This window comes from Uloborus diversus, chromosome 10 (genome assembly GCF_026930045.1).
Source record: "Uloborus diversus isolate 005 chromosome 10, Udiv.v.3.1, whole genome shotgun sequence".
NCBI classification, from domain to species: Eukaryota; Metazoa; Arthropoda; class Arachnida; order Araneae; family Uloboridae; genus Uloborus; species Uloborus diversus.
In genome coordinates, this window is record NC_072740.1 from 131,425,939 (window position 1) to 131,453,866 (window position 27,928).

The 27,928-nt window shown below is 32.4% G+C and overlaps 2 protein-coding genes across 2 annotated transcripts; one reads left to right on the forward strand and one right to left on the reverse strand.

Moving 5' to 3' along the window:
- Positions 1-5,426: 5,426 nt before the first annotated feature.
- LOC129231466 (keratin-associated protein 6-2-like) lies at positions 5,427-9,608 on the forward strand. The gene is made up of 2 exons (XM_054865791.1): positions 5,427-5,584; positions 8,705-9,608. Exons 1-2 carry the CDS (start codon positions 5,527-5,529, stop codon positions 9,430-9,432), a joined length of 786 nt encoding a protein of 261 aa, XP_054721766.1. The 5' UTR covers positions 5,427-5,526; the 3' UTR covers positions 9,433-9,608.
- An 8,352-nt stretch (positions 9,609-17,960) lies between these two features.
- On the reverse strand, positions 17,961-23,517 carry LOC129231829 (putative per-hexamer repeat protein 5). The gene is made up of 2 exons (XM_054866210.1): positions 23,366-23,517; positions 17,961-18,654 (listed from the first exon to the last, which is right to left on the reverse strand). Exons 1-2 carry the CDS (start codon positions 23,421-23,423, stop codon positions 18,170-18,172), a joined length of 543 nt encoding a protein of 180 aa, XP_054722185.1. The 5' UTR covers positions 23,424-23,517; the 3' UTR covers positions 17,961-18,169.
- Between the last annotated feature and the right edge of the window lie 4,411 nt (positions 23,518-27,928).

Consider the following 27,928-nt stretch of genomic DNA (forward strand, 5'->3'; position numbering starts at 1 on the left):
AGCTAGTAATTTTTACCATTGTAAAGTTTTAAAGTACGTTCATAACATGTCACTCTAAAAGCGGAATTCAATAACTAAATGAATTTAAGAGTGGAATTTACCACGATGTTTTTCCCCCAAATAAAGTTCTTACAAAGAACTTTAAATATTTACAATAAGATTGAACCGAAACAGATTTCAATCCTTAAAGATATTGATACAGTATCAATAATTCCTTATATTTCTTATCTTTTTGTAAGAGTTTTTTCTGCTTAGTTCCTCAAAGAATGTATACATTTTAAAAGATTGGATGTTACAATCTAGTAGCTTAGGATTTTGAAAGATTCATTTTGTTGCTTCCTATATTTGTAACCAATAGAAGGTTCTAGATTTTTATGTAGTTGCTTAAAAATCGTTGCCTTCATGTTGTTAATGATGTCTCTTTTTGTAAATGTTTAGGGCTCACAATTTTCAAATTTTGTGCTCACATACTGAATCATTTCAATTAATCAAGAAACATATACTACAGTATACATGTATAACCAATATCACATGTTCAAAAATTAATATTTTAAAGAACTTTTAAGGAAACGAGGTACCAACTGTAACTATTGTCATAAAAAAGGTTTCAGTTGACGTGTTATTCACGCTATAAATTAAATCACGCATGCATTTAGGAGACCAAAAACGATTTACAGAATTAGAAAAATTTTTGAGCATTCTTCGTCGTTAATAACTGGTAGATAACTGTAAATTTCCAACATTAATTTACTGTCTATCCACAATTATTTCACTGATTTTCGTAAAAATATCACTTATGTTTACAAAAATAGAAGCAGTTCCTTTCAAAATATCAATTTAAGTTTCCAGCTAGCTTTTGGGCTCATAACTCACGGAGTTTTCTGTTCAATCTTACCAAACTATCAGAAAACTTGACAGCATACAGGATAAATACCATGCTGAAGTTTGAAAAAAAAATATTTTAAATTTAAGAAATAAATATGAACACTAGCAATTTCCAACTTTCAAAATTTCGTAACCACAAAAGTGAGGCAATTTATGAAAAAAAGAGGGGTATTTGAATATCACATAAACTTAAAAAGGCATCGGAAATCTAACAAGCCGTATTTCAATGATTCTCGAAACGGTGACGAATCGTAGGAGATAATTTGCAAATCGGCAACACTTGCTCAAAACCGTTCAGTATTGCTATACTATGATTCGTGAAACAAATAATATTTGAACATTCCCTAATGATTTATAGCGCAGCTGAGAATCATTAAAATTCAGCTTTTTAGATATCTGATACAGTTCTAAATTTTTGTAATTCGGCTACGAATTCATATATGTTATAAATTATCATTCGAGCATGCGTATGGAAACATAAATTGCTTTAGATAATTATATTTCAACCTCATTAAATTTTCAGTAAAGTCAAACTCTCTTGTAACAAGATATAAATGATATGTTTGCTTGGGTTATAACCAAGTTCCAGGAAAACACGAGTATTAAGAAGAAATCATAAAAGTGCATTCATAAAATCTTTGTTAGTTTTTTAATTTCTGTACATGCCCAAAGATGACTATTTTGCAATGAACTGTCTTATTTTATTTTTCGTGCAATTGCTTTTCGAGAAGTACTCATCGCCGAGAAAACATCGTTATTTGTACCCGTGACTATGAAAAATGCTTTAAATTTTCTTGCACATTAGAGGCCATTGACTATGTGATGGTGATTCTGCTTGAAATCCTAGAGTTTGAGCTTCTTGGAAGTTCATCGGCATCAACAAATAAAAATATTCACTTTCTGAAAATAATTTAAAAATTAAAAAAAGCCATTATTTTTTGGGGTAAATGCTACAAGTATACCGATTTGTTTCTTTCATACTGCTTTGAGGGAACTTTTTTCCTCAAGATATTTGGGAATGTGAAGATTTGGTTTAAATGGCATTAAACAACCATTTTTAAATTTTATGTAACTAGAAGCATTTCTTTCTTTCGAACAAAAAATTTCAATAAAAGTGAAACATTATATTTGTTCCAAATTCGCAGTTCTCTAAGTCGTAGTACTCAATCGAGGGCTTGTTGCTTTCAGGATTTGTGACTCATCACTAACTTTCCGTTTACTTCGGAACATTAACGGAATGTGTTCAAGAAAGGTTAAGCTAAGCTGAAAGTCAATAGAAATTTTAAGAATCACGAAGTTTTGCTCGCTGTAAGCAGGCTTCGTTCGCTAAATGTGAGTTTGTACTTAACATTCTACCATACAAGTTTTTCTAATTTTCCCGCAAAATCAAGGATCTTATTAATTCAGACTCATAAGCGTTTCTATTGTATGCTGTTCAGTTTTCGGAAGGTTTGGTGCGACGGAAAACTCTGCTTGTTATGAGTTAAAACATGTGAAAGAAGTTATTCTGTCTCCGTCATTATAAGGGACACTATTGCAAACATCCATAGAATTTTTGTTCATAGTAAACCAATTTGTAAATTGTACAACCTATCCCCTGCTGTTTACGATGCTAGATGATAAAAAACCCTTTTTTGTTTCTTCAGCTTCTTGTTGGTCCTCAAAATCCATGCACGATTGAATTTTCCCTGGAAAGTGTATACGCTTCGTAAGAAAAAAATAGATAACTATTGATTCTAATTTCTCTTAAAATTTGAAAAAAAATGAAAGAGAATTTTTAAAAGTGCCTGGATACTTCTGATTTTTTTGAGCCTGCCAACTTTGTGGCACAGCATGTTTAGTGGCTAATTAATTTGCAAAGCATGTATTATGTTTGTATGTGTTTTTCTTAATGACTAGATCATTTATCAGTTGTCATAAATTTGGTACAAAACAAGATCGAAACATGGGATGAAGTGCATTGCGGATACTTACATGTTTCGTCTCAGGATGATAAACGGCTGGAAATTCGAGTTTTCACAACGAGTTTCGAGTTTACAGCAACAATTAAAACTTCTTTTCAAAGATTCACGAAGATAAAGAAATATGGAAAAATAGCTGTAATTTAGATTTATGTTTTAATTGTATGCATACACACACACACACACACACATATATATATATATATATATATATATATATATATATATATTGACATTCAAGATATTCACTGCCTTATTCAAAAACATTAAAGGGTAAAGAAAATGCTTCTCTCCCTGAATGATTTTCCTGATATTCTTAAATCTGTAGTCTTTTTAGATTCTTTAGATAAATAAGTTAATGATTAGGGGAGACTGAGAATACTTGATCCCCACTTTAGTTTTCAATTTTATTCTCTGCTGCAAATTATCACGTAAAAAATAAAATACGTGAACAAAGGTATTTTTTTCCTCTATCTGACAGTATTGTTTTTAGTTGAAATCAAACAGATAGTTTTGGTAAAATAATTTTTTTCAAAAATTTCATAAAGAAATCATGTATCCCCACATCAAGGAGTACATGACTCTCTCTCATGGGGAATTCTTGATCCACTGGGAAAATACATAGACTTTTCATTAGATCAGCAATTTATTTGTGGATTTTAATTTTCTTCATAATGTTTCTAGAAAGATCCACAATTTCTAATTTTCTTTATTAGATTATAATAATGTGAGCACAAAATAACATAGTTTCAATTTTCACTAGACATTTGTAAAAAAATATACACAACTTTCATGAACTTATGATGCTTTTGATCAGTTACTTGCTATCCAATACAGTTGTGAACAAAAAATACTATATTTTATAAATAAAACTAACAAATTTTTTAAATTAGTGTAATGAAGCTAAAATTACAACAAATAAAAAAATAGGATGACAAGCACGAAAATCTTCTCATTTGCTTCTTGTCTTGTAAAAATAAAATTAAGAGTTTCATCATTTGAATTAATTTTTAAAAAGAGGGAAGAAAAGTGTAAGTATCAGCGTTCTCATAAAAAGGAAAGTCTAGTTTATATGTTTTCAAAACCTAAAAAGTCAAATGCAAACAATTCGTTTGTTGTAGTTCTTTATGTTACACTCAACCCAACTGAAATTGTTCAGCTTAACACATTTTGTCAAATTTTCAGGAAAAATAGATTGATTAAACAATTAACTTTTCGCTTCAGAAAACTAATTTCAAACTCTGGAAATCCAACTTTGCATACTATCCGCTAATGGGTCAACATAATGAACAACTCACTTTTTTTGTTGTAAATCTAACTAAAGTAAAATCATTTATTTTTTTTCTCAAACAAAGATTTGACATCTATTTCAACTTGTTTAAGCTCTTTTGACTGACCAAAACATAATTTATCAGTAGAATTAGTTTATGTTATGATGTTTGAGGTTTTATTTGGGTCACAAGTGCGAACTGATATTTCAGTTGTTTAGCATATTTACAGTAGGGATTGTTTAAATCAATCACTCAAACTATGATCAATTTTATTGTGTTAACATGGTTTTGAATGTTTAAAGTAAATGTCAACTACGTAAACAACATTTATATTGTTTTCGTCGCATTTATATTGTCATATGGATACTTGATCGCTGAGATCATGTATCCCTCTAAACGAAGGGATCAAGTTTCCCTAATAAGCAATTTTTACAAACATACTTGTTCTATTATTAACAATCAGTGGCAATTTACTAAACATATGTCTCAGTTATTAAAGACTGTCTATACTTTAACATTACACTTCGGAATTTGTTTTAAGTTGTATGTAAAAGATAATGTAAACTTCGGAATGCTTTCTTAAAAAAAAGTTTCTCTTGTCACATTTAGACGATCATTTCTTGAGCTAGAACAAAATGGCTGGAAAAATTCAAAATGTTGACAGTTTTTATGTACAAGTATAACTTTAATATAATTGTCAGGTGTCAAATTTCTATTTAATGGTTTTGGTGCATTTTTGTCAATGGGATCATGTATCCCTAGAGATCAAGTATCCCTAGTCTCCCCTACTGTTGGATAGGGTAGAGTGAAACCATGGAGGTTTTCTATCACCTGAATACAAAAAAATTAAAAGGGGCACCATATTTTAGTTCATTTGTACGACAGCGACATGGAGACATGGAAATTATAAAAATTAATTGAAAATATCCTACTTTGCCCCGATATCCCCTACTAGTTTCATTTTTAATAAGTAGGTTTTCGAAATTGATGAAATTTATACACGCTTGATATTTCCTATAAAACAAGCATGTGATAGATAGGGACATACATGGGTACCAGGTGGCGATTCCGCAAATGAATACAAAGCATTAAACTAACGATATCGTAAAGTTTTATGTGTCATATCCCGGAATAACTACTAAACGTTGGACAATTCGTTGCGAAATTCTTAAATCAATATAGTAAAGTTTCAACCTGATTCACGGGAATCTCCATAACTGTATTTACTTTTACTAGAACGCTATAATGCACTAAATGTTAATTTCATGCCACGGTAAGAGTTGCAGATTTTTCCAGATGAAATTGCGAAATATTTGATTGGCGAGGCTGATTAGTGAATTCCTCAAGGAATATAAATATACGCTTGACTTTCCCCCTAACCATTCGATCCTGCAGCCTCGAACATAACGATGAACTCCAAATTGGTAATCGTGTTCCTACTAGTCCTTTTGGCTAGTGTTGCCTTCAGTAAGTATGCAAAAGTTAAATTCAAACCATTATCTTTGCTCTGGGTGTTTATTTCAACGTTGTTTGATAGATCATTAGGAATGAAAATAACATTCAATTGTTCAGAAATTATTCGAAACTTCTGTGTTAGCCTTTGCAAGTATTACATTCTTCCCAAAAAATTTCCTTTGCATTTTTGTGAAGAAAAAACTTATTTGTGCAAAACAATGTATAAAGGATTAGACTCAAGTCATACACATAGAGACATATTTACTCTCATAAATAGTTTTCTGCCGAAAAACTGTACGTGAAAAAAGTTTTTTTTCTTTGTGTTTTTCTTGCTGTGGGTCAAATCTAACGCTTTATGGCTGACTTTAGCTATGAAAATTGCATGATTTGCTAGAATCAAATGAAACTTTAGTGCTAGGCAAAAAAGCTATGTGAGATAATGAGATATTCTTGCTAAAACATCTGTGTTTAGTTTTTTTCTGAATTTGTATTAAACAACGTTGGATTGGTTAATGTATGAAGCACTAGCATTGCTCATAATTTGAGTTTCCTGTCATAAGTCGTACGTGCAAAAATATTTTTCAGAAAGCATTAAAAACTAATTACCTTATAAAAGTCAAAGAATCTTGACCTACGTATTGCAATTAATTTGTTAAATAGTGTAATGTCATGTTATTGGTACATCTGTTCATACTGTATGCGTTTTATGAACCTTAACTCAAAGCAGGTTAATCTAATTTTTATAATATTATACGAAAACATCATTTTGTGCATGCGGTTCCTGAAGAGTAAACCCATGATTAATAATGTTATAACATGGAATATAGTTTGATTCTACTTTTATTCCTTTCAAAACTGTCAGCATAGTAAAAAATACAAAATACAAAACTGTCTTAAAAGTTTTAAATGAATATTGTATTTTTATAAATAGCAATTGGAAGTTATATTGTGAATTCTTCATTAAAAAAAAAAAAAAAAAAAAAAATCAAAACTTAAATTTTCGCATTTGCGCAAAATTCTGCTTACTTGTAAAAAGGCAGATAGATCTGTTGAACAACACAAGATTTCGATTTGAATTATTTTTGTTATATACTCGTATACCCTTAAACATATTTTGTTAAACAACTCGAATTTGTTTTGAATTCTCTATGAAGTATTCTTGAGCATTTTTAAAAAACTAACACATTTTTATATTAATATATTTTTACTATATAAAACAGTTTAATTTTTTTCTCTATTTCATATTATTAAATGAGCATACAATTAGCGTTGTTTGGGGTAAGTTCGACCGCTTTTGAGAATAGTTCGTTTTTGAAACGCTATACAAAAGTTTTGAAACAAAAAAATTTAAATTTATTGTAGTATTTTATCTCGGACATCATCAGAAAACAAACATTTATCATTATTTTCTAAAATAATGCTTTAACTATTCTTAACGATTATATTTTTTTAAAAAATCGGATTGATTTGTGTCTCACTTACCCCATACTAAGGGGTAAGTGGGTCAACCCCCTTTTATTTGAATTTAAATGAAACATATCTAAAAAAAGAGGTAAGGGCGTCATAAGTAAATTTTTAGAGTGAATTATTTTTTTTTGTAAATGCATCCATTTATGAAATATTTACTGTCTTTTAAATCTGTATCACGGCAAATTAAAAAAAAAAAATGTTATTTGTAAAATTTATTGAAAGCCAGTAGGTACAGTATTTTACTTTCACAGAAAAAGGTGTGTTTAATGTACGCAATATAGTTGATTAAGATCAATTTTGGTAAATTAGCCATCACTATAAGTTGAAATAGAAATTGGAAACACTAAAAGACTGCGTCTATTCAAAGTTGGCTAAGGAAAAACCATTATTACATCATCCTCAGAAATTAATCCAACACCATCTGCACCATACCAATAAAAAGTGTCACTATTTTTATTCGTTCTTTCAAATTCAACAGTATTTTTAAATTTGTTTCATCAACCTCCAATATTAGACCTATTTTATGGCTTACTTTGATGTAAGCTTAACAAATACATAATCAATAGCTTTAGCAGATTTTGTAGCTGAACCATCAATTCCTACTAGATCATCATAGTTGTCTTGTATTTCACTAATACAAATATTTAATCAGAAATGCTTTTGAATTTGAAATTCCCATTATTATAGGGGGACCACTTACCCTATAGTGAGGGGACCCACTTGCCCCTCATAGCAAAAATTTACTGGGTAAGTGAGACCCATTCTCTTAAACACATATTAACAATATTTTATGCAAAAATTCTTGTTGCTGTGTGAACTTTAAGTAAAAGCAAAGTTAAAAGATAATCATCATAAAAAAAAAATAATTAAAACTAACCTGGAAACATTCTTTTGAAAATTGATGCTTGAACTTGCGAAAAAACTTTTCAGAATTTCTTTTTTGACTTAGTGCTATGACCTAGAAAAAAATTCCGCGAAGTCCAAATATACGCAAAATCAATCACTGTGATGAAATTTTACATGATCAGTGCAAAAAAATTTGAAAACTTTATCCATATTTCAGTTTTTAGGGGGGTGACCCACTTACCCCGACCAACCCTACTTTGAAGTCCAGTTAGAAATGATGTAATTATTTCCAATTTCGATTAAATGACAATTCTTCTGATTTACAATACCTAGCCGTCAAAATAAGTTTCTTTGGAGCGAGGCAGTGAGAAAGAGAACGAACCTTCTAATCGCTTTGAAAACCCCAAAAAAGTTTCATATGAGCTATAGTAAAAGAGCATTTCATACCATAAATCGGCTATTTTGTCGATAGATTTGTAGGTACTTGTTGATTTATCATTGCTTCGATTATCGAAACACACATTACGATGTAATGAAGTTTTATGTGAAGTACGTATTGCAATCATATAAATATTTTCATTTCAGCCATTTCAAAAAAAAAAAAAAAAAAAAAAAAGCGTTTCGTTATTTTCAACTGATTCTGAACTAGGATCGAATTAGCAAACTTGAATCCAATGGCATTTACGTGGACACAATTTGAGTATAAATTTAAGGATCAAAGAGACAACAGCTTTTGTTTCCGATCACTATGGCAATATAAAATACGAAAATCTAAATTCGATGAAATTAAATAGATGATATTCAACAATTTTTTAGGTTATCGTTCTTCAGGAGACAAAGGTAGAAAGGGCTCAAAGTACAGTTGGCGCAAAGGAGGATCAAAAGGAGATGGCTTAGGTCGAGGCTGGAAGGACGGTTCCAGCCCTGGATCTGGCAGTGGCAAAGAATCAGGATCTGGCAGTGGCCAAGGATCAGGATCTGGCAGTGGCCAAGGATCAGGATCTGGCAGTGGGCAAGGATCAGGATCTGGCAGCGGCCAAGGCTCAGGATCTGGCAGCGGTCAAGGATCAGGATCTGGCAGTGGCCAAGGATCAGGATCTGGCAGTGGCCAAGGATCAGGATCTGGCAGTGGCCAAGGATTAGGATCTGGCAGTGGCCAAGGATTAGGATCTGTAAACGGTCAAGGATCAGGATCTGGCAGCGGTCAAGGATCAGGATTTGGTAGCGGCCAAGGAGCAGGATTTGGCAGCGGACAAGGATCAGGATTTGGCAGCGGACAAGGATCAGGATTTGGTAACGGTCAAGGAGCAGGATTTGGAACCGGCCAAGGATTTGGCAGCGGTCAGGGTTCAGGAGTCGGAAATGGAGCAGGAAGTGGAGCAGGTACCGGAGCAGGAAGTGGAGCAGGTACCGGAGCTGGAAGTGGTGTTGGCGCTGGAGCAGGAAATGGTGTAGGAGCTGGAACAGCTACTGGGTTCGGAGCAGGATTCGGAGCCGGAGCAGGAAATGCATTCGGAGGAGCGGCCGGTGGTGCAAACAATTAAAAACAGTCAAATCACGAGATAAATGTTAAATCATATGTGTTCAAAATTAAGAGACTTCATTGCTAGTAACATTTTAAGCAATTGATTTTAGGTTATCCAACTTCATGTTCATGTTATTAAATCTTTGTAAGTTTATAAAGAATAAACTTTCAGACTAATTTATTTTTTCCTCTTCATTCAAGTCGAATTATTATGTTTTTTATAAGTGAAATAACACCATCTAAACATTGAGCAGTCTCAAACCCTCCATAGTGCATTTTCTAATGCTTAAAAAAAATCAACTTATTGCTAACACTTGGAACTTTAACTTATTGAGTTTATTACTGTGTTTACGTGCTTTTAGAAGCGTCTATAGAAAAAAGATAAGCTAATATTTTTTCACTATCACCTGAAAAAGAAACACTTTTTTACATCTATGCAATTTCATTGTAAAGATAAAAAGCACATGGTTTTTTCCTTCTTAAACTAAGCGACGAATATAAAACACAATACAGTAGTCAAAACTTGAACTCTCCAAAAGCTTCTTCGAATTGTGAACAAGTTTATCTTTAAATACTTTGACTTCACAAGCTTTTTTTGAAAGCAGGTGTAGAGTTTATTTTGTCATTTACTTTGCGAGTTGTTTCTAGTAAATTAATTACGTATGAGTGGAATTAAGTTAAAAAAATTATATTTTTAGGCAGCTCGTTATATAATGTGCCACGAACTCTTATGTTCGCGCAGTCTAGATCAGCTCTCTGATCATTTTTTGGTGTTTAGTCAATTTCAACATGGAATTTAAAACTGAATTCAGTTCAGTATAAGAGAGAGAGAGAGAGAGAGAGAGAGAGAGAGAGAGAGAGAGAGAGAGAGAGAGAGATTTTAAAGAATCAAAAATAAGGACTTAAAGTTACTTGCGTAAGAGATAGGCCATATTATTGCTCCGGAAACGAAAGTCATGGATGTACAAAATAGTTTTAAATTGTCATTGCTAAAAAAATGAAAAAGCGGACTAATATTTTCACTATAATTTTGAGAAGAAATGAAAAATAAAAGTAAAATAGGAAGCGAAGGCACGACGGAGTGCAAAAATTGAATTAGTAAAATAAATTCGCAGCTAGGAATTAGAAAGGGTAAGTCTTGAATGAGAAAAAAAAGATTTAGAGAAATCTAAATTAAACAATCTAGCAAGGAATATGAAATCATGTCAAGGTAATTTTGAAACAGTAACTTAAATTATTGTAAAAACTTTTAACTCGCAGCATTCGCATTTTAACCAATCCTATTCAGACAAAACACAAGAAGAATGGAATTCGTTTTCCTCTTCATTAGAAAGATCCTAGAAAACTAAAAAATGTACTGAATGAATTTAAGAGGATAATTCTTCTAAATTTGCAGGAAGAAAAGCTCACAAATAGTTTATGTAAAATATAAGGAAATAAATGACAATATTAGATTTAAAAATATTGTTCTTGGAAAATGTGAATCAACTCTTGCAGAAAATTCAAAGGGCAAAACACATTGAATATGAGACTTATTCAATTTACATCGCTAACTTGCGACCCGTTGAGATTAGTATTTTAATTTAAGAAGTGTCAATGATTTCAACTATTCAAAAGAATTTATTGCTAGGGATAAATTACATCAAACGCTTGATCAAGAAACCGTTATACACATAAAGCAGGAACAAATTTAGTTCGAACCTATTAAAATGGGAAGATAATGGACATGTTTTTTGCTTTAAAAGAGAAGACGTTCTTTGAGATATATTTCAATTCTAAAGCCCCGCTCTGCAAAAATAATCTGCAAAATAATCCTAGTCATGACCATCCTCAAGTGAGACGTAAATAAACAAGAAAGACTGAATGTTATGGTAAGCACTATAATTCGTCCCCTCTACGCTTTTTGGCCTCTGATTAGTATATGTTACGACCAATTAGTTCAAAGAAAAACATGTTTCATACCACTAACTAAGCATGCACAAGGTATTTAAGCTTAAATTGTGTTCATTAAAACATTTTTGACACGTAGGATACTCTACATCAACGTCTTTACTCCAATCTTAGTAAGGAACGAAAATTGGAACATCATATTTGCCACTATGGCGGCTTCCTGCTCTACGTGAAGTGAAGATAGAAAAGCGCTCAGATTATTCAGTTTACAACTTACAAATGTCAAATACAGCGAAGTAAATACATTAGAATCCTAAAGAACATTTACAAACACTGTTACGTTAAATGAAGTTTTCAAACATGAGAAAAAATGCTCCTCAACACCAACGCAGCGGACTAGATTCATGAAAATTCCACAAAAAAATATTGTTCTCTACTGCAAACAGGAAAAATATCACCGATGGCGACTCCTAGTGTCCAACCAATGAAACTTAAAAGGACGAAATTTTGCATGGATACGAAATACATACCTTTTTTACAGTGCATCTTGTAGTCTTCTTAAGCAAACGTTAATTTTCACTTAACTGTGCTTCTTGTATGAGCAATAAAGCACTCGTATAAAAGAACAACTCTAACGTGACATTTTATGAATGTACAAGAGTCATATTTTCATACATAATAGTTTCATCTTGATACGATTTTCGGTTTAATACATCTTATACTGTTCATATACATCCTGAAATGCTACCATGTCGTTGAAATGGAATCTAAAAACTACACAGTTTTAACACGACCCCACTACCATTCTAAATATAATTATTCATCTTTGGATAAAGGATTTTTCAATGCTTAAAGTGTACAGTTTGATTCTGAGGGAGGGTAGAAATAAGTTCGATTAATACGAGTACTAAGAGACATGGCAATGCTTTCTGACCTAGCACGAGTTTTTGAAACAACTGTTAACGAGCCCACTCACATTAAAACTGTCTAAGCAATGACGTTTTCGGTATCTTGTCATGGCGTATTCTTTCAAACAAGATACAGAAATTCCCTTAAAAGGAACAAGAATTAGTTAGTTCGAGGGAGAATTTTGAAGCTACTTCTGAACTGGTGCAATGTTCATGGGAGAATTCTTCAGTGAAGGTACTGATCAACTGTAAGATTTAAAGCAAAAACGGCTGCCATCGAAAATCTCTACCCGTGTTGTTAAGAGGGGTCATTGCTTTTACTTTGAAATCGCGCACAAAATCAATACACCGGTAAATTTTTACACTACAAATCTTGAGACTTTTTTAGCATGTTTCGTACACTTGTTGATCACAGATACTTGTCTCTCTTTTTCGAACACTTTTAAGCGCATCCTTTTAAGAAACTTTTTACAGAACGTAATAAACACTACCCTTTGACCAGTAGTTCAGATGTCCATCTTTTTGCAATCTCACAGGAAAGTAAACAACCGCCGCCGGTAATGGACGGTCGTCGACTATGGAAGGGCATCGTTTTTGACGTTCGCATAACCAACTGACAGCAATTAATTGCAACAAAATTTCTAGTAGTATCACATAAAGAGATTTTATTGATTGGTAGTTGAAAAACGCTGTTCAATTGTATTTGTGGCGAATAAACCAATGATTTCCCAAGTATGTCCAAATGCGTTTCCAATCTAATCTCTTTACAAATGTGCCCCCTTTCTGTTCCAAATTGTGTTCCCAAGTTTAATTTTAAAATATATCCTGAACGGGACACAGTTTGACAGATTTGGAGCACATTTTAGTAAAATTTATTTTAACACATTGACTGCTCGGGACGAGATAACTCGTCCTCCAGAATTTTGCTGTATGCGATAGGGACGAGATAACTCGTCCTCCAGCCAACACGTTGCTATATTTTTTCAGCGGGTTCCATTGACTTTCCTAGCTGTTCTGCTATGCATAGACGAACATTTAGACAAGGTTCAAAATTAATAATAGTATGCTGTATTACTTATAAAAAAGTAGAATAAAACTGTTTTCCTTCAAACTGTTTCTAATAATTAGCTTAGCGCATTGAGTCCATATATAGGCTGTCGACGACGCAGTCAATGTGTTAAACGGCGCACATTCGTAACAAACATTAGAATACATTCAGGCAGCTGGAACACTTTTTCTGAATTCAAGTGATTCAAATATATTTCTAATGTGTATTGCGAATTTGCAGTGTAGAGCTCTCTGGAAAGTAATCATTTATTTCTAATGCTATGGAAGAACGTTTCTATACTTCATGTCAATAGAAAACACGTTGACTAAAAATTCAAATACATCTGCATATCGAATTGCTTAAGAAAACGAATCACTGACCAACGTGAAGTTCTATTCCCAGGGTGACATAAAAAGCTCTTGTCGTAGGAAAAGCAATGATTGGAGTCGTTTCATTAAACGAGTTTAAAGACAAAATAAAAATGACTTGAAAACAGACATACATTGAAGTTAGAAATCATAGTATCTTAAATTTTAAATCCGTCTCGGAAGAAGAAAATGGAGCTAATGGAGGCATTTAGAAAAACGGGAACAAGAACTGGAAGGGAGACAATTAGCGTTGAAAAGGAGTAAAAAACAAAGAAAGGGCTTAAAAGAGGAGCCTAAACCTGAAGTGACAAAACAACTTCAATGAATATTTTTCAATGCATGATTTACGCTATAAGTGATATAAGTTCATTTTCCTTCACAGGCTGTGAAAATTACTTGAATAAAAATCGGACTCAATATACGAAGGCTGTTCAATAAAGAATGATCATAAATTAGTAAAAAGAAACTTTGGGTAAGAATTCTCTAAATGTTGATGGTCTTTTCCAAAATAGTCTCAATTGCTTGCAATACACTTCTCGCGACTTTAGTTTCAAGTCGTTAAAGACATCCTGTAGGCCACTTTTGTGCACATTTTTCAAAGTCGCCTCCGAAGCGTCCACCACAGCCATTGAACCACTCATACTTCATTCTTGTTGGGAATGAGTAATCTTATAATCCTTTGCGCACAAACACGTTTCATTAGCAGTTTTTCTGCGAAATACATTCGAGTGGAACCAAATTTAATTTTTTTTTCGATAGTTATCTCTACGTATACTGATGATCTTATTCCGTTATTACAGCAGCGATGCTAATAGTTCTTCCATTAGAGAAGTTACTAGAGCACCTTTACCAGCTTCCTGTGAAATTGATTTTCTCCCATTTAACATTTTGAACCCTTCTAACTGTACTGTAGTACAGACCCTCCATACGCTTTCTGTGACTAGAACCCCTATACCTGGAGAGGCCAATGCATCCGCCATTTTGGAGTAAGCGTACAGCAGGGAAAGCTACATTTATTGGCAACCATTCGCCAAACAGAACGAGAGAGTTGGACAGCGAAGGTGAACATTGGCGAAATTTTGGAAACAGTTGGCGTCGTTTCCAGGCTGCCAGTCACTTCGCGGGCTATTATTTATCCATTTCTTTTTTCTTTCTACACCTGCTGGAAATCTGAAGAGCTGAAATCCTTTTTTGGAGCTTTTTACACAATTAACAGCCGAGAAACGACCCATATGACTCAATTTAATACATCCTAAAGAAATGTAAACATCAGCAGCAATGCTATCGCTACGAAGCACTAGGTCAAGTTTGCTCCAAAATGGCGGATGCGTCGGCTCCTCCACTATAGGGGCCTTATCTGTGACAACATACAAGGGCTGCTTTTAAAGTAAGTACCGATTTAAAATTAAAAAAAAAGGAACAAGTACAGAGAGACCAAAGAAATTTATTGCACAAAAATTTACCAGCCTTACTTTATTTTTTGACATTGCTCCCGTGATTTTTCAAGCATTTGTCATAGCGTGGTACAGGTTTTTGTATACCTATTCGTAGAAAGTTGCCGCCAGTATAGTTAACCATGAGGTAACATGTTCTCCGAGCTCATCATTGAAGTTGTGCCATCAACCACCAAGGAAAAACTTTATATGCCAAAAATTAAAAAAAAAAAAAAAGAAAATTGCTGCGAGCGAGTTCGGAGCAGTCCGGAGAATGTTAAAAAACGTCCCAGCCATAGAACTGTGAGAGTCCTCATGGTTGACCACACAGGCGGCAATTTTCTAAGAAAAAGTATGCAATAACTTGTACCACGCTATGACAAATGCTTGGAAAATTACGGGAGCAATGTCGAGAAATAGCGTAAAGGTGGTAGATTTTTGTGCAATAAATTTCTTTACTCTATCTATACTTATTTTTTTTTATTTCAAAACCGAACTTACTTTAAAAACATTTCACGTATATACTTCAGTTGCTGATTTTTTTGGGTGAAAATAAAATTCCATTGCTGCGATCTATTTGTTCATCTCGTATCACTTCCATTTTTCCTTATGCGAAAACGAACCAACATGGATTTGGATAGCTGCCAAGGTCACATTACTCATGTCCCGGCCCTTAAGCGTCCATTATCTATTTTTCACTTACCTACTACACATACAAAATTAGTTTTCTGTGACTTGTTTTTTATTTACCAGTAAAAACGAGGATTGTTTTTATTGAACAACCTTCGCAGCTTGTTGGAAATATGGTGGTACGATATGTGCAGTGTCAATGAGGAAAGTGAACCTTTTGCAGGAAAGTTCTGCTATAAATTTTTCTACCTTACTATGTGTATAAATGTCTCTAAGTATTCCTAGAGTTTTTCTTTTCAATTACAGTTTTTTTCTTTACAAATAATAACACTGAAAGTCTGGATTTTTGCTTGGATGTCTGGATCTTTGTGACTCGCATAGCGCCTAGACCGTTCGGCCAATTTTAATGAAATGAGGCACAAAACTAGTTTATTGCATGGGTGTGTGCATCTTGAAGCTAGTTTTCAAAAATTCGATTTTGTTCTTTTTATATTATTTTATTTTTACCACCATTGGTGGATTTAATTCCTCTGAACCGAGCAAATTACCATAACATGGACGAGCAATTAACATATTGTTGACAAATTCATCATCCATTATTTGTAAATATTCAGGCGAACCAAATGACCTAATATCTTTCTACTACGGGCAAAGCCGTGCGGGTACCGCTAGTAAGTAATAAGAAGATACGACAGCTTGGATTTATTGAATCAGAGTAAAAAAAAATAATATTTTGTAAAGGCTCGAAGTCCTGCTCTTTTAACATTTATAACTAAAGGCACTAAACACGCTCATCCACTATTCTTCCATATGCATCCAATTTTCCCCCGAAAACCAGTTGATGAATTTAACAACTTTATTTTTATTAGTCACCCATATCCTATACCACTTTATACCGTACAGATAATAGTTGATTTTTCAAACTATTTTAATCGTTGAAGATAAATGTTTTGATTAATTTTCAATGTTAATTTACAAATTTCGTAATTACTATAGATACCTATGAAAAAAAGGAACCTAACAGACGTATGACTGGGGCTTTGGAGCTAAGATGATAGTAAGACAGAATTTAGAGCTCAAATTGGGAAACATTAAATACATGTTTGAAAAGTATTTGAAATATGATAATAAATGAACCTAAATTCAACTTAATAAGCTGCGTGATTCAAAAATTGCTTTAGCAATGTCAATTATTGCGTGATTAAAACTACCGCTCTTTCTATTTGCTCGGAAGTTTACTTATCTGTTCCTTTAACTCAAGTGTTTAACTCTTCTGTTAACTTATTAAAGTTTTCGTAAGCAAAATTCCCTTATAAGACAATGGCAAAAATTTATTATAGTGGAACTCTAAAATATCTGAGTTTCTTTTCTTATTACCTTTTGAAAAATTTATAGACATATTACTTTTTATTTAAGTTGAAAAATGTTACTTCTCATTAACAGCCTCAGTTATTGCTATGAAGTATTTAAGTCTCTTAGTGTTTCAATAAGAAACTGTCCGCACTAAACCACTTGCTGACTTTGATCTGAGATTCGATTAATGTCTTTTCAGTCTTTAATAACTGTCAAGGTTTAAAATCAGTAAAAATCATTGAAATTTTTGGACGAAGTAGGCCATTCTTTTTAATTGTTTTAATGATGGATTTAGATTTTTATCTGATAAATATTCATGGATATATAAACTTAATATGAGAGAAAATGCTATTAAGAACTGTGTAATTAAAAAAAAATGATTGCTAAGTTTTGTAGTTGTGTCATCATTACAAAACATGGGTCTTTTTTCAAAACTGCCTTGAATATTTTCAAAAAGTTGTTTTCCTTTTAACTTTGCGGTAACTATGATATCAGATGAAAAGTTGTCATTTAAAACAATCAGCCTGAAACGCATTTTATCTTAAGACATTATTATGTCACGCCATTAATCAAGTGTGTAGAATTTAAATTGAACGATCATCTTTGAAAACTTTTACGTGAGTTCAGTATTATTGTTTTAAATAACTGAGCAGTGATACTATTGTTAAGAGTAAATCCTCCAATCACATTTTGAAATAAATAACGAGAGCTTTATTAAACTGTTTTTCAAATTCCTATTAAAATGTTTTTTAATTCATGTTATTTACATACAAGTAACATGCAACATGTTTTTAGGGTGATTATTTCTATTTAACTATTTTTCTCATGTTTAATTAGTTAATTTATATAATAAATGAAATAAACGATAAAAAATTAATAACTTGGATTTAGAGGCAGTAGAAATTGAAAAAAAGAAATCGTTTTCAAATTTTATTTTAAAAAGTTTACTTAAACTAAAGAAATATGAACACCATTAGTAGAGCAACTTAATTTAGCTCACATTTAAAAAGTTTCTAGTTAAGAGAACAGATTTCTTTCCTGTACATTCACGATGACATTTTGAAGAAATGCAGTTGCTTGAGTCTCCAAACGCATTTACTGAACCGCTTCAGAATTTCGATCATGCTCAAAATCCGGTTCCAGCTCCTGCACCTGAACCAGCTCCAGTTCCTGCTCTTGAACCTGCTCCTGATCCTGCTCCAGTTCCTGCTCCTGAGCCTGCACCTGAACCTGCACCAGTTCCTGCTCCAGTTCCAGCTCCTGATCCTGCTCCTGATCCTGCTCCACTTCCGGCTCCTGCTCCTGCTCCGTTTCCTGCTCCTGACCCTTGACCAAATCCTGATCCTTGACCGGTACCAAATCCAGATCCTTGACCACTACCAAATCCAGATCCTTGACCACTACCAAAGCCTGATCCTTGGCTACTACCAAACCCTGATCCTTGACCGCTACCAAATCCTGACCCTTGTCCGCTGCCAGATCCGATGCTTACTCCTTGTTGTCTTCCGTCCACTCCACCCGAAGTTGAATCGTTTCCTGAACCTCCACCAGATCCAGAACTAGCGTCATTTCCTTTGGATCCATCCTGTTGGCGTCCACCGTACTTTCCTCCTGTGGTCCGATTAAGGAAGTTAGAAGATGTTCATACATAAACCACAAAGAGTAAAGTGCTAGGAAAATAATATCTTTTAAGCTGATGATTAACCACCCAGCTCTATTTGCATATCATCAAAAATATATTTTCTTAAATGTAAAGTTTAATTTTCCAATGGGACATTCAAACGCATATTGTTTGCAAATACTTCAGTTAAAATGTGGTAAACTGGAACTAAGTTTAAATGCGCTTATCGTTTAAGCCGCAATTCCTTTTCTTGGAATATTTATTTCCCCACACTCAGAATGTCCTTTTGGTCTGAGCAAATGAGAGCTCATCACTACAAGCGCATTTTGAATCAGATCTCTATTGGAATAGAAACTATTTCATTCTTGCTTTAAAACGTAAGGCCTGGTGGGGTCAAGTTGAAATATGGCCTATATCGTTGAAATAAATGAAGGAATGGAGGTCAAACTTTTATTTTAGATTTTGACAAGTAGGATTTAAGTTTCGAATTAAAAATTGTATGACTGGCAATTCTTTATTGTATGAAAAAGTCGTTTTCTTTGCTAAAGAAACATTTTTTAATCTAGGGGGAACAAATTTCAAAACTAACATTAGAAGAAAAATGTTTGTGAAAGATTTTTAAAAAAAGTATCTTTTATTTCAATGAAATACAAATATTTAACTTTTAGCTTTCCAAAATGTACACTTAAAAATTACAGTAACTATTTTGCGAAACAAAAATAAGCAATGACGCATGTAAAAACTTTATATCTACAAAAAAGTAAATAAATAAAATGACCGACGAAAAAATCAGTAAAACCCGTTATGATTTATCGTTTATAAAATGAATGACTATAAAAAAAGTTAGCTTTTATGAATTTAATTGGCATTGCGGCGATGGATCTTGTGACTCACTATTTATCAATCCCTAGCACAATAAAATAAGCAACATCAAGAGACGGCAAAGTGAAATCAGTAAACAATCTTAATCGTTAAAAAAAAGAAATTTTCACCGAAAACGACTGAATACTTTCCCAAAAGCTCGTACAAATCTCTGCGCTTAAATTAACATCCTTATAAAGAAACTATCTTTTTTTACATGGCAAAAACACGAAAATACTTGATTTAAATATGGGGCAGTGAGAAGAAAAGGATGTAGGTAGACTTTTTAAAATTTCAAGTAAAACACGTGTAAAGTTCAATGCTTAGGCAGGCTTATTTTTTTTCTAAATCATGCTGTATAGCAGCGCCCAAAAGAGCTACAAGTACCATCTTTTGCCCTAAATTAGAGGAGATGTACTCCTACAGTTTGTACTGATTATGTCCAAATTTTAAATTTTGGCACATACATCGCTTTGCTTCTAACCGCCTCTCATGTCGTTTTGCACGTTTTTAGTTTTCAACGTAAATTTTCGCACTAATCGTTAATCTAAAAATCATCGCTTTAAATAAAAGAATGATAAACTTGTTATATTTATTGCCTATTACTGATAATTTCATTTACACCTGTTTTTGTAAATTAAATGGGTAGAAAATGGTGCTTAGGAAACCAAGAATACATATTTGCTTAAAGCACAGAAAAGCAGAACTTCCCTCAAAGTACTTTAGTGGCGGTTCATTTCTGTTTGGAACTCAAGTATTGTAGGTCTTCCACATTCTAAAGAATCGCTTTAATTTAGTTCTTAAAGCCATTCCGTATTTTTCTGTGGTTTGGCAACCATTCATATAATTAGTAGTCATTTTTAACCCTCTACTTTGAACTCGATGGTTTTTGTGTTTTAAATGTTCTGCTTTTCAAAATTATTGTTATTTCTCTTTAAGTTTCCATTTTTTGTTTTACTTCGCACATATTTTGCATATTTTGTGGTTTTTCCAACATTTTTTCTTGTGTTGCTGTATTATGTTTTTTCTATCCTTTTCTGAAAAATATAATAACTGATTCGTTACAATTTTTTATAACATAAAATTAATTGCTGATTCATTAATTAGCGGTTTCATTTGGACAGTAAAACGTATTATTAAGGGATTTTTTTGGAGAAGCTTATTGTTTAACTGTTTTTCTAGAAGGGAATCATACAATAAAATTCGGTTCTGAGTTCCATTTTACCTTCTTTGTTTTGTAACATGCTATTTTGCTATTTGAGCTGCCTGCTGTTCATTCTCGTTGCTTTTACCGGATGTCTTTACTTCCGAAATCTCACTATTTCGGGCTGAAAAAGGAGTTCCTTGAATCCCCGAAACACGTGTCTGCATTAATCTCTCATTTTGTGATACAAAACGTTGGTCATTTCCTTTTACTTCTCTGCACAAATGTATTTACACCCAAACCTTTTTTTGTGCGGTGGATAGGAACCGCATAAAAAAGTTCGCTCATTTTATAAATAACTTCTTTCGTTTTATAAATAGGGGAACATGGGGCAAAGTGAAATAGCGAGGCAAAATGAAATGGTGAAATATTTACTCTGCTTTTAGCTTCACCTGTCTGGTATTATTTTAACTATGTAGTACCATATGTAGTCTATTCCAGTCAGGAAAAATTGGTTGGTAACAGTGGCAATTTTAAAAAAATGGTGCTCATATTGCAATATTTTATTGTAAGTCAAAAATTATTTTTGCTACTATATAATGATAAAGTTCTTGTTATTAACATTTTAATACCTAATTGAGACCTCCTAATAATCATTGCGTTACTGATTTAGTTATATTAAGATTATTTGTACTTTAAATAATTTATTCAGTTAGCCAAGTACATGCGGGGCAAAGTGGTTGGGGCAAAGTGAAATAGTGTGTTTCATTTACTCACTCAATCATTTAATATAAATCACTGACTTTCATGTAATAATTAATCATTTATATTCTTTCATTAAGTAATTAACTTATATTTATTCATTTATTTACTTATTTTCTTACTCATTCGTCCTTTTACTCGCTCATTTGTTTTTCATCATTTATTCAATGATTTATTTATTTAAATATTAGTTTATTGTGTTATTTATTCAGTAAACCTTTTATTTACTAATTCTTTTAATAAAAATGTATTTTATAATCGAATAGAAAATATTCCATTAGAAAATATTTTATTTTTCACTTTGCCCCATGAAAAAAAAAAGTGAAAAATTTTCACTTTTTTTCGAAGACTCAAATTTACTGCCCCCCCCCCCCAAAAAAATAGCGCACAAAAAAAAGAGGTTTGGATGTATTAATTCTTATTTCTGAAGTACTGTTTATTTAGAAACTTAGAATAATTCACGTTTCTTGATACTGCTGCATTCATTCTTCTCGAGTTTTAATCCTTTTATAGAAAAGAGCTACCTAAAATCTTTCAGTAAAATATTTGAAGTAAAATATTTTAAATAAGCAATGATATTTTTAATATAAAAACTATAAAATAATAAGTAAAAACAAGTAAAAATAAAATACATTAAACCATCAGGATTACTACATAACCATCAAAATTGTAATCGAATACTACTTTATAATGATTTATTTCTTCAGAATTCCAAATGCTTAAGCTGTAATATAACGTAAAAAATATATTAGATTTATCACACTATAAATGAGGAGTGAAACAAAGTTTAATAATTTGAATTAGTATTTATATTTAATTTCTTGTTCGCGGTTAATATTTTACTTGATATCTAAGCATTATTAGTAGTTTTTGAATAAAAGTTAAGGTTTATATATTGGACTCTTAAAATTTGTAAATATGGACTAAATTATCTGTGAATAATTTTTATGCCACAGACAAGTTTTTATTCAGTGAAAATTCAATGATTCTATTCTCCTAGTCAATATACTTTCTTCCTCTCTCTAGTTGTAATGTAATAGATGATTAAAAATTAATCATCTATTATTTTTAATCATCATTTAATTTGTTTAATACAATTTAACAATTATTCTGGTGTGTACATACATTATAACTCGGGAAAAGTATGTCTAAATATCCTTCTCATTTAAACACTGGCTATTGTTTTTTATTTTTACAAGTCACAGAAACAAAATTAGCCTGGAAATAAGTTAAAAGTTTTTCTTTGGCGATGATTTCTATTACTGAAGTGTCATTTTTGATAGGAACGTAATCCTGAGTATAGTATTCACTCCATGATGTGGAGTGGAAGAGAGGGGGGTTCCGGGGGGTTTCCCCCAGAAAAATCTTCAAATTGGTTGTCTTAAAAATGCACTTTAGCTTTATATTTTTCAGAAACTTACATTACAGTTTGGGTGTCACCCCCCAGACGGGTGACACCCGGGGCGGACCGCCTCCCCATAGCGACGCCACTGTGTATATATTTATATATATATATATATATATATATATATATATATATATATATATATATATATATATATATTATATATATATATATATATATATATATATATATATATATATACAGTCCACACTCAATACCTCGAAGTCCCAAGGGACCGGTTAAAACGTTCGAATTATTGTTTGTTTGAGTTATGAGAAGTTTCCAAAAGAGTCTCAAAAGTTTGGGACCCAATAAAAACTTCGAGATAAAGGAATATTAGAGTTGTAAGCTTCAAGTTATCGAGATTCGACTATATATATATATATATTGGAGATTTTAGAATTTTGGTTGGTTAGTTTTGGTAGTTATGCATCGCAAAATTAATGTCGATTAGTATTAGTTTTATTATTAATTTTTCGGTTAGCATTTATTACATCTTTTAAGAAGAATAATTATTTAATATACTGACCAATGGCAACTCCAACGAACAGGGCAAGTAAAAGAACGATGACCAATTTTGCGTTCATCTTCAGGCTCAGTAGTGTAGGAACGTACGAGATGCTTGTTAATTTGCTCGCTTGGGTCGAATGTCTTACTTTTCAACCAATGCTTATTTATATTCGAGACGTTTAATGTTATTTAACAGTAAAAATGAAACTTTTGAAATATTTTCACGCAATGCCCGAGTTGGTGTCATGCTCCGTCAAATCCGTATAAACTTAAGTGCTAATTATAGCCCATTAAAGGGAAAATAACTTTTAGAAGGTTTTAGAATTAGTAACCTTATTTAGTGCTTCGTCAATGATTTGACAATCGCACATCCAGGTGTATAAATAATGAAGTGATCATTATTTATAGTAAGTATTAGTATAGTAATATAGCATTATGTATAGTAATCGCGAAGCTGAGGTTTATTGTTCTGAAAATAACATGGGATGTGACCTAAAATATTTTGATTTCACTTTTGATGATAATTCGAGAAAAGTATCAGATTCTTATGAAGATAGAGGGGACAATTCAAGTAAGCTAGAAGCTAAACCTTTCCGAAGATGTAATTCCTTCGAGTTTGAAACAAAATTTGAGAACGCCAGAAAGTGAAGATTGGCAAAACGCAATGGCTTAAGAAATTCAGGTGACATGAGAAAGAAACGTTTACGAATTGGTTCCACTGCATGAAAGTTTTAGAAGGAAAATAGGATACAGATGGGTTTTTTTATTTAAAATCAAATGAGCAGAATGAAATAATGCGCTTCAAGGCCAGACTGGTAATTTTAGATACCCATCAGGTAGAGGAGAGGAGGTACTTTTCGCTAGTGGTTCTCTCCAGTAATTTCCTTTCCTTTGATTGAGGCTTTCTTTTCAATTTTTGTGTATAGGGTAGGTGGGGGTAAAGCCCCGACTTTTTTGACCTGACCGCCTTGGAGTGAGAAGTTTACTTTTAGGTGGTAGGTTTTTCCTATTAAAATCTATTGTGTCATGAAAATTTGTCTTTACCGGGCAATCCAGACACGAGAAAAAGGGGGTAAATCTGTTTTTTACTACTTTGATCTAAGTATTATTTGATTCTAAAGTATTATTTGAACATTGGAAAATGAAGGATTTGAAAATAATAATCAAGGAGTAACACGTTGATACTGTTGCGTTCAAGCTTCACCTTTGAGAAAAAATAGTTATTCTAATGTCTGTTTGAAATCAACAGGGAGCGTTTTTCATAAAGTGGCAAAATGGGAAAAATCCCCGCAGATGTTTTGGGGCAAATCCCCGCATCTCCAAAAGTGTAGAGATTTGCTCCATTGCGCTTAAAATTGTAATTTTTGTAATTTTATTGACATTTTTGTTTAGCATGCGTTTTGTGCAGTTTATCCTACTTTAAAAATAAATTGTTGGTGGACATTTATTCATAAAGATTTAATTTGGATGGGATTTTTATGCATAAAACCTTACGTCTATTTAAACTCAAATATATTTCCAATAATATAATATAATTTCCTTTTTTTGTTCATTTACGTACGTATGATTTTCTGTCTCAGTACTTATAAAGCAAAACAATTTGAAACCATGAGAAATGTCAAGCTTAATGAAGCACTTAATTAATTGTTTTGTATGGTAGACATTAAAAATCGGTTTAAATAGATGGAATAAAGAAATCTCTTAAAATTGGAACAAAAGTGTGGGATTTCAAAAAAGAAAGATTTCTCTTCACTTTGAGTAACAGTGCTGGGAAAAACAGAAAGCTTATCCCTGCGCAATGTGGCCAAGATAACTCCAATATGCCAAGAAGGAGAAGGCTATGTAAAAGAGATTTTTTATTAAAAAAATATTCCAGTAGCCAGCAAATTTACTGAGACACAAAGTCATTCATTGTAAATGAAGACATAAATTAAAAAATTGTCGTAACCTCACAGAACAGCATGGTTTCACAACACAATAACTGTTTTAAGAGACTAAACTGGGTGAACTATATGCTACGTAGGTACCTATAGTTGCAGTAAAACTAACCTGGCAGCGTCGCGTCGTAATGCTATGATAAGAATCAAGAGAGCCTTCATTATGCAGCCAGGTTAGGTTCGTCCCAACTATACATAGCTTAGCTTCAATCAATTAAGTTATTTTTTATAATTCGGCTGTCATATTTTCCCACGTAACTGAATCCTTCTTTTGTAGAGACGGAGTTCATTTTTGTACTAGTTTGTAAAAAATCATGTTTAAATTTATGAGATATTCGAGTTCAATACTAATGAATAACAATAAACCAATGACACTATAGGAGTTGTCAAATGTTTTCATCAAGCAGTCACTATTATTATTCACATTCATCTTGAATGGGGTAAAGACTCGTATTGTGGGGCTTTACCCCATTTTATGGGGTAAAACCCCTCAATTTGGATTTTCAACTAAATTGTTTATTTCTGGATAATTACAAATCCGACACTGTTTGAATTCGGTGGAGTTATAGTTAACAAACCGTTCTACGACCCTAATTAAAAAAAAAGTGGGAAAAGCTATCCTTTCTGGACCATGAAGTTATAGAAACTGTAAATCGCGGGGTTTTACCCCCCCCCCTACCCTAAGCTACATTGAGTCTATTTCCATGTAGATGTTTGCAATGCGTATCTATATGCGGATATAAAAGATATTTGTGAGACAACCTGAAATTTTTGTCGATCCCTGAAATCTAAATTTTGTCTGTAAATTGAATAAATCATTGTCATTCTGATACAGATTACGCCTCGAATCACGACGAACGGATTTCAGGGGGGGGGGACTTGTAGTGTTTTTGGATTGGGTACGAATGATATGGTGGTACATTCAAACAAAAATGCGTAGAACTGTTAACGATAGAGGCGGAGTATATTTCAATTAGTGAATAATCTAAGGATGTGGATCAAAGGAATTTTAAATGAATTGGCCACGAAAAGAGTTCAGAATTTTAGATTGTCACAGTACAGAGTACTATTAATCAATCTAGTTGCGACCAATTCTTCTTGTTCTGAAATAGAAAATCGCAGAACTAAGCAGAGTGATGCGGTGTACCATTTCCTAAGGAATTCGATTGATAAAAATGAATTTGGAATAAAATTTGCTGAAACTAAAAATAATTTAGCTGATTGTTTTACAAAACCTTTCTCTAGGGAAAATTTACATTAAGCTTGAATTGCAATGACATATTTTTATAGAGTTTTTTTTTTGAAATGTTTCAATTATTCCATTATGTTTAAGTTATAATTTGTGCACACAAACGGATGGCCTGTAATATATTTCTATTTTTAATTCATGTCTTAAAGTTTTTCATTCTAGCCGCCTGAATTTCCTTCATGTAAATTTATTCACTAATGCAATATTATTTCTATGAGTTTAGTGGTATGCAAATGTAAAGAACTATGTAACTTGTGACCAGAATTGAATGGGATAATGGATAGTCTCATTTTATCAAGATGGCAGGTCGTGGTTGTGTTCCGCTTGGAATTTCAAAGAAGCCTCTAGTTTGAACGATGTTGCGATGATTCACTTAAATTAGTGATATGAATGCTGGCAACGGAAGTTTATAAGTACCTTTTTCATTTATATTTTTGTGTTTTCGGATGTAATTTGTAATCACAAATGCTTGAGTTTTAGAGCGTTCTTAGCCACTGAAGCCTATCCTACGATCTATGTGCCATATTGGGCCCCTGAAGCTGATTTTTGTGTGCCCGTTGTCAGGTTTTATGTTACAATCAAGAACTATGTATTGGAACAAGATAAACTACATTTTGTTTTGATTGAAATGTGATAGGTCATACAATTCATTTAAGTCTGGGTTTTTTAAACTTGTAATTCAATATTGGTTTCTACGGGTAGTTGAATATTTTCACTTCAAGAATCACCGGAATATAGACATTTCTGGTGCTAGAGCTAAATTAGACGTACATTTCTTTCATTATTATTATTATTTTTTTTAATTTTCCAGTAAATTTTGGAGCACTGATTCTTTGTTTTTACATGTTATTAAAATCGAAGGAACCAAAACAGAATGCTAAGTACTTTATTATTTATTGTACGTATTTTTGTAAAAATTAAAGGAGCAAAATTCAAAGCCAACTTCATAATGAGAGCAACAATAAAGACTAAAGTTTAAAGTACGATGTATTACAGCGTATGAAACTTTCTTCGCATATTTAGATTTGTGTGACACTTATCAAACAAAAATATAGATTATTTTTATTGTAATGTAAATAAAAAGCAGTTATTTTGCAAATGTGAGCATGTTTAAATTTACAGTTAAAAGAGGTGCAATTTCTTAATGATTAGAACTGGCAATACAAGATTTAATCTATTTCTGGACATGTTTAAAGATTTATTCTTTTGTTAAAAATTTTAACTTTTCTAACCGATTTTCACTTTTTACTGAATTGACTTTAACTAAGCTATCTTGATTTTGGGAATATAGAATTGTTTCCTCCAGGTTTCAGGAAAATTCTGAAAAACTTAAAGATAATTTGTCTAAATCCTCCCAAAAGAAGTGGCACTTAGAAAAAAATAGCTGGTGGTTTAA